Genomic DNA, 8,668 nt, shown 5'->3' with positions numbered 1-8,668 from the left:
TTAGAAAGGACCAAAGTGTATAATATTTATAATTTAATGGACAAAATATTTAATATTTGTACTAAAATGACACGATAATAACTTGAGGGGTCAAAGTAACAAACGATTGTAGCTTAAAGGATCAAAATAAAACGAACAAAACTTAGAGGATCAAAATGAAACTTAAAAATAACTTACAATATCAAAAACTCAATTTAGCCTAATAAAAATGAAACAAAAACTGTGAATTTTGTTTTGCTGAATAAAATTTAGGGTGAGAGGATGATAATCAAGTCTAAGGTAGGGAATACCTTAGGCTCATAGAACGCTTGCAAAAGGATTTACATTTGCCTCCCTCCAATAACACTACCGAGATTGAATCCGCAACATGTGAAATAAAATTGTAAAATTTTTTAATTATAAAAAGAGAAAAGCTAACATGTCTCCTTATGATACATGTTAATGATTTAACTATATAAATTTTGTTTTGAAACTTGTCTTTTTAACACTTTAAAAGTTTAAACATTGTGCTTTTCAATTAAAATATTCTACTTTTGGTATTTTTAATATGTGCCCTTATAAAAATCATATAAAAGAAAAAAAAATTATAATACATTAACTATAATTTTTTTACTCTCTAACTTTTTATGTATTCTTTTTTCTTCTGAAAATAAATCGTAAAAGAAGTTGTTAGAACGTATAATTGGTACACATAACAATTAGTTAAATTTTTTATTTTTTATGTCTTCTAAATAAAAATGAGAATAATTATAATATACAGATTACAAATGTATTATAAACCATACACACACAAATATTTGTTAATAAATAATTAATTAAAATTAGTGTGTTTTTTTTAATATCGTCAATATAAAAACAAAAATAATTATAATACACTCATTGTAATACATTAACTGTAACTTTAACGTTGTTTGTTTGAAAATTAGTCGCTAAAGAAGTTGGTGAACATATAATCATACATAAGATAAATATTTGTTACTAACCAATGAGTCAAACCTAATATTTTTAGATCTTCTAAATAAAAATGATAATTATTATAATACTCTAATTATAATTTATTATAAAAATTATACATGGGAGTAAAACAATTTTTTTTTTTTATTATGTAGACTCTAAAATCAAATTTCTTGTATTTTGTAGGAACTACAACCTAATTTTTAAGATTTTGTAGGGACTAAGTTTAAGATCGTTACTTACTCAACCGTTTAAAAATTAATGGTATTATGTATTATAGACTACAACGAAAATGTTTGCATTTTGCATAGACTGATTCTCTATTTGGTAAAATTAGCTTATAATGGATTGTTGTTAAGCTAATTAAAGTATTTACTTAAACCAGCGGTTTAATTATCTTAAAAATGTAAAATGATATAAAAAGATATTTTTAATTAAAAATAAAATTTATCAACTAATGTTCAAAATATTTTAAAAGTAGTAATTTAAAATTTATTTATTTTTATTAATTTTAAATTTATTGATATGCTATATTTTATTTATTTATTCTTGTATCTTATTTATTTTAATTAATCTAATATATTTTTATCTATTTTATTTATTTTTAATTAAAACAAATAAATAACCAAATTATTTACTTTAAGTTATAAATTATTTATAATTAAATTATAAAAAATAAAAAAAGATTTTAGATACATATAATTGAGTAGATATACCAAAAGAATAACGTGTTGCACATAGACTACCCTATTTTTTGTCTTGTTGTTGTAAAACTAACATGGTATTAAGAGAAAAAATAAGAGAGAGTTGTTAATAAAATAAAATGAAGTTGTAATTTATCTACAAATGCAAAATAGGAGTGAATTGTTAAAATAATATAAAATGTTCTTTGTTTTAACACATCTACTCGATCACATTAACTATCTATTATTTTCATTAAATATATTTTATTTTTTAATATAATTTGGTTTTTTAAATTTATTTATTTATTAAATTAACAATTAATTATTTATCATAAAAAAATGGCAATACACAGAAATTAAAAATAAACTTTTTACATTTTACATTTTACATTATATTTAAGCAAAATATATATAAGTGATATCTAAACGTCACTCAATTTAAATAGTGTTTTTAAATTACTACCATTGAAGATTCTAGATGCTTTTGGACATCTTTCATTTCACTGCAGCTTCATCACTAATTTGCAATATCGCGTACGCTTCGTGCCGGAAAAATTTACAATGTCACCCAGTATCTTTTGTTGTTTGGCTCTCATGTCATATATCAATATGTCATAAACCTTTATGCAAAAAAACACCTGGCGAAACGTTATTGGTCCGCAAAAGGCACAAGTCACGTCACAAAAGAAAAGAAAAAACTTCCCACAGTTATAATATCTCGCGTACGAACTCACCATAAGATATCGTCATTCGTTTCCCCAATTTATCGTCATACATCAAACCATTTGGCCCACCATCCACTTTCAATCATCGCTCTACGCAAAATTCCATGTTCCAGCACACCTTAATTGACAACTATGCCCCCAAGCACGCCATCGAATTTACCTACTCATGCCATTGCCCCGGTTTGTCCCATTTCTCAGAAACAGCTCATCACCAAAAATTTCAGATACGTAACAAATTAAATTAAATACGTGTTACTTTGAATAAAACAAGACAATTTTCACAATAATTTTGGTGCTTAATGCCATTTAAATATATACTAGTAATTATCTATAAAAAAATATATGTAGTACTAATTTATTATATTCTCTGTTCCTATTTGTAATCACTATTTTGGAAAAGAAGTTTATTAATTTTAGAGTTTACTCTTAAATTATAATTTATTTGATAAACAATCTAGTATTCAAAAGATTTGTTGAATATAATACTTTAATCTAATCATTCAAAAATTTAGTATTATATTTACTAAAAAATATCTCTTACTTGTAATATTAATTTATCTTGATAGATAAAATATTAAAATACATTTGTATAAATTATATATTTTATGAACATTTTCACATAAAATATAAAAGTATATTAAATTCACTATCAACTCTTTTTGGGACAAAAATTATATACTATATTTGAACACTTTTAAAAATAAATCAAAGTTGTAATTATTTTTTATTAATGAATTATAATATCTCGTTATATTTATCAATTATTCCCTCAACATAACTAACACTATTTAAATTGTATCATCAACATAATTAATACAATATTTAAATTGTATCATCTATATTATTGTAAAAATTATTTTTTCAAATTATCATTCATGTTCAATTAATACCAATCAAAAACCACAATAATAATTTATCATTGAAAAGTTCAAACAAAATAAAACGAAAAACAACAATTAGTAGTAAAAGAAAACAATGAAATGATCAAAGCATGATCAAACACATACGAATTCAGATTCTTCATTTTTCTTTGGTAACAATCCTCTCTCACTAAAACGTTAAAACACAAACAAACAACCTCTCTTAAAATCTATCTTAACCTAAAGATTTTTTTCCCTATTTATATAAATATAATAAAATCTGGAAAGTAAATAAAATAAAACGAATTAAACACGTGTGACCCAAACCCGACTCAGAAAACGGGTCAAATAGATTCGTTTTCAGATTTTCACGTTTCGAATCGTTTCTTCTTGTTCTTCAATCTTCGAATTCATTTCATCAGATTCAGATTTCAAACCTTAACAATTTTCGCGGCTCTGATAACAGGATTTTCTCTAGCAATAGCTTCTCTACCAGCAGCTTTATAATCAAAGCTACAATCATGACGATCGGAATATCGATGTTCAGAACAGAAAAGATCACCGCATCTACATCGGAATCCGGTCAACCCTACCTTTCTCCGGCAACCGGAGCATCTGCTAACAACACGCTTCGCCTCGGAAATCGTCGTTTGATCTGACGAATTACGATCGGTAATCTCCGATGATTCTTCCGGAAGAGATCTCTTCGGTGAACGAACGGAATTAACGGAAATAACACCGGATCTGGAAGATTGAGATGAGATTCCGACGGTGGATGAGGTTGTGGCGGTTGAAGCGGTGAAGCAATTTTGACACATGTTGTTTGTTGCAGCGTTACCGGTTACGGTTACGCCACAGTTGTTGATGCAAACGGTTATTGTTTCTGGAACTTTGAATTCGGTTTCTTCGTTTTCTGTTCTTTGAGCCATAATAATAATATTAATTTTTTTTTTTATCAAACTTGTGATTATTAAGGGTTTTTTTTTTTAGAATTGAGAAGAAGATAATGAAATGAAAGGTTATTTGTTTTTTTTTTCTTCTTCTAATTTTTGGTTATGAAGGGAAAAGGTGGAAAATGAAGGAGAGAGGTGTTGTTGTGTTGTGTTTGTGAGATTGTGTTGTGTTTGTGAGGTTGATAATGGAAATGGAATAAGGGCCAAGTAGAGACGCGTATCAAATATATCTTCTTTTATTTTTCAACTTAAATTAAGTTGATAAAGAAAAAACTTAAATTGAATGTATACAGCTTTTACAACAAAAGAAATAGGAAAACAATTAAATTTGTACAAGTGGGTTTTCTCTTTCTTTTTTTTCTCTCTCTCTCTCTCTTTCTCAACTCAAGTTGTTGCTGTTTTCTTTTGTGCACCTTTTCTTGTCCTGCGGGTATGTGACGTGTTTATGTCAGGGCATGATATGATATGATAAAATTAAAAATAATAAGAATAGTAATGCGTCTTTTACATTATTGGTCCGTGATATTTATTGTATTTTTGTATGGATTCATTTTGTTAGGTTTAGTGGGTTGGCTTTCAATAGTGATTTGGTGGTGGAATTAGTAATTGCGTTATTTTTATATTAAACTAAAAAATCCATGCGTACGTGTCCTTTTTTAACATAAATAATCGAAATTGTAAAATTATACTAGTACGTGTCAATTTTCTAAAATTATACATAAAATACAATAATTTAAATAAAAGAAATATTTATAAAAAAAATAGCTACACCAAAATTTAATATCTATTTATATATTTATACTTATATTGGTTAAGTATAAATATATCACTAGTCCTTGTTTTTTAGTATAACCAGCTTGTTGATGAACACTAGTATAATTATAGGTCCAAGTTACTTTTTTTAAATTATTATTATTATTATTATTATTATTATTATTATTATTATTATTATTATTATTATTATTATTATTGTTATTATTATTATTATTATTATTATTCCAATAATACAGATAAGCCCTTATAATAGTCTCGTAATATTGTAGTAGTATATAAGTTGGGTTAGCAGCTGCGAAGCTAACTTAATTTTTATAAGTAGGTCAAATATATTAAAAAACAAATATATTCTTAAAATTAATATTCTAAATTTAATTATTTTAACTTAATTTTTATGAGAAGGTCAAATATATTAAAAAAATTTGATATATTCTTAAAATTAATATTTTAAATTTAAGAAAAAGTTCATAATAATTTTTTATATAATATGTAAATTAAAACTGTAATAAAGAAAATAAAAAATGCTAATAATTATTTAAAAAATATTCTTCGATGATATTTTAAAGAGTTAAATTTATATATTATATTAAATATATAATAATTAACAATGTCTTTTTCATTATAAACGGCTATTTTATCATCAATTTTATTTATGAATCATGTCTTGACATTTTTTATTTTTAAAAATATTTTATTTGTGTATAATAATTTTTACTTATATAATATGTAAATTAAAACTGCAATAAAAAAATAAATATAATAATTATTTAAAAAAAGTATTATTCAACGACGCTTTAAAGAGTCAAGTTTATCTATTATATTAAATTTATAATAACTAACAATGTCTTTTTTTAATGTAAATCGTTTAAGTATTTCTAAAAATTTCATCATCAATTTTATTTATGAGTAATGTCTTGATATTTTTTATTATTAAAAATATTTTATTTGAAATTGTAATAAATATTAAAATGTTAAAAAAAATACAAATAGATATATAAATGAAGTGATAATTTTTTTTCTTATTTGTTTTTTTATTTATTTTTTACTAATAAATTTATTTGAGTTAATTAAATTTATAAAATTGGGGTAGCTAAACTTAAGTTATGCTTGAGAGTTCTAGAAAACTAATATTCTTTTTGGTAGTCAAAACTACTCCAGAGCATTTAGAGGCTTCGTCCTGTGGATTAGTAAAATAATGGACTAAACAATCAAATTATATTCTGAGAAATGTATCGTGCAACCCCCCGTTTTTACCTCCCACCCCCCAATTTTTGATATTGACTATCTTATCCATTTTGAATTTATATAAAATAATGAAATTTTTTTTACCAGTCTCCTTTTTCACCCCCACATTCGAAACTTTTCAAAAATTTCAGAATATTCGAAAGTTTTAAACTTTCGAAATTATTCAAAGTGAGTTTTTTTTCTATATTTCGAAACTTTAGTTAAATTCAAAACATTCAAAATGTAAATTAACAGAATTAAATACAAATTTTGAAACTTTCGATGAATCTAAAAGTTTCGAAATGAATTTTTCTAGAAACCTTCGAAAGTTTGAAAGAATGTGAAACTTTCAAAGCTATAACCTTCAGAACTTTGGATGAATTTGAAAGTTCCGACACACAAATTTCAGAAAATTTCGATGAATCTGAAACTTCCGAAACACATATTCTTCGAAAGTTTCAAGCATTTGAATTATGTCACTTTCAAGCATTCAAATTTTTCATTTTTTTAAAAAAATTATTGTTAATTAAATTTATTACTAACTTTGGAATTTATTACTAATTTTTGAAATTAGGAATAGAAATTTATTACTAATTTTGAAATTCATTACTAATTAAATTTATTATCAATTAAATTTATTACTAATTTTTAAAAATTCAAAACTTTTATTGAATTTTCGAAAGTTTCAATATGTTCGAAAGTTTTGCATTTCGAAATTATCATATTGTTCGAAAGTTTCGAAAGTTTCTGCATTTTGAAAGTTTCGTATTCAATGAAAGTTTATTACTAATTTTTTAAATTAGGAATAGAAATTTATTACTAATTTTGAAATTTATTACTAATTAAATTTATTACTAATTTTTAAAAATTCGAAACTTTCATTGAGTTTCAAACTTCCGAAAGTTGAATTTTCGAAAGTTTCAATATGTTCGAAAGTTTTGCATTTCAAAATTATCATATTGTTCGAAAGTTTCGAAAGTTTCGAAACTTTCTGCATTTCGAAAGTTTCGTATTCAATGAAAGTTTCGAAAGTTTCATTATTGCTGGAAAAAATGAACTTCAAAATTTTCATCATCATAGAAACTTTCGAATTTCTAGTAAAATCATGTTTCGAATATTTGGAAGTTTCGAATTTTTACTTACTTTTGTATTTCAAAGGTTTCAATATTTCGAAAGTTTGGTAGGGTCAGATTCGAATATTTAAAAATTTCGAATGAAGTGGGTGAAAAAAGAAAAATGAATTTTTTTTAGGGTTTTTATATATAAAGAGTCAAATTTATCTACTATATTAAATTTATAAGAACTAACAATGTCTTTTTTAATGTAAATCGTTTAAGTATTTCTAAAAGTTTCATCGTCAATTTTATTTATGAGTAATGTCTTGATATTTTTTATTATTAAAAATATTTTATTTTAAATTATAATAAATATTAAAATGTTAAAAAAAATACAAATAGATATATAAATGAAGTGATAATTTTTTGTTTTATTTGTTTTATTTGTTTTATTTTTATTTTTTACTAATAAATTTATTTGAGTTAGTTAAATTTATAAAATTGGGGTAGCTAAACATAAGTTATACTTGAGGGTTCTAGAAAAATAATATTCTTTTTGGTAGTCAAAACTACTCCAGAGCATTTAGAGGCTTCCTCCTCTGGATTAGTAAAATAACAAAATGGACTAAACCATCAAATTATATTCCAAGTTCAATTCCATAGCCCAAGAGTATAGGGATATTACTTATAAGGTTTTACGACATTTGAGGAAGGGCAATAAAGGAAAATACTTCATAAATTTTCCTTTCTCTCATTCAAAAAAACCCAAACAAATCAATAAATAAGACTACTACCTCCATCACACGAGAAGAAAAAGAGAAAAAGGAAAAAAGAGAAGACAAACTCATTCTCCTTCTTACATGTCTCCACACCCTCTCCATCTCCTTCCTTCCTCAAATTTACCACTCCTCATATACTCCTACAAACCTTCCTTTCCCTTCACTTGCTTGTAGAAAAGAAAAGCAAACTAAAGAAATGAGATTTCAGAGAGAGTACCTTTGAGAGAGAGAAAAGAAGAAGATTAAGGGCACGTTTGGCCCAACTTTTTTAGAGTCTAAAAACTATTTTAAAATTAAGTTAAATATAAGATTTTTAAAAGTAAAAATAAAGTTGTTTGATAATTTTTTTATTTTATTTTTAATTTAATGGATATTTTTAAGCTAAGAGTTGTTAGTAAAATATTTTTTAAAGCTTTGATTTTATAATAAATGATCATTAATAAATAAAATGTTAAAGTACAAAAGATCAATGCATTAGAGAAACTCTCTTTACTCAAAGACGTTAATTTTATATAGTATGATTACAAATTCATAATTATTATATAAAATAATTTGTCAAAATATTATATAAGAAGAAATAATTTAAGGAGTCTTTAATAATATCATAAATAAATGATGTAAGAACACATGCACACCTAAGAGGAGGGGGTAAATTACGTGT

The 8,668-nt window shown here is 24.3% G+C and overlaps 1 protein-coding gene across 1 annotated transcript; it reads right to left on the bottom strand.

Moving 5' to 3' along the window:
* Positions 1 to 3,258: 3,258 nt before the first annotated feature.
* On the bottom strand, positions 3,259 to 4,562 carry LOC101504501 (zinc finger A20 and AN1 domain-containing stress-associated protein 5-like). Its single transcript, XM_004499811.4, has one exon. The coding sequence runs from the start codon at positions 4,149 to 4,151 to the stop codon at positions 3,654 to 3,656; it is 498 nt and encodes a 165-aa protein (XP_004499868.1). The 5' UTR covers positions 4,152 to 4,562; the 3' UTR covers positions 3,259 to 3,653.
* Positions 4,563 to 8,668: the final 4,106 nt, after the last annotated feature.

Source organism: Cicer arietinum, chromosome 5, assembly GCF_000331145.2.
Source record: "Cicer arietinum cultivar CDC Frontier isolate Library 1 chromosome 5, Cicar.CDCFrontier_v2.0, whole genome shotgun sequence".
Taxonomy (NCBI): domain Eukaryota; kingdom Viridiplantae; phylum Streptophyta; class Magnoliopsida; order Fabales; family Fabaceae; genus Cicer; species Cicer arietinum.
This window is presented reverse-complemented; position numbering and strand designations above follow the sequence as displayed.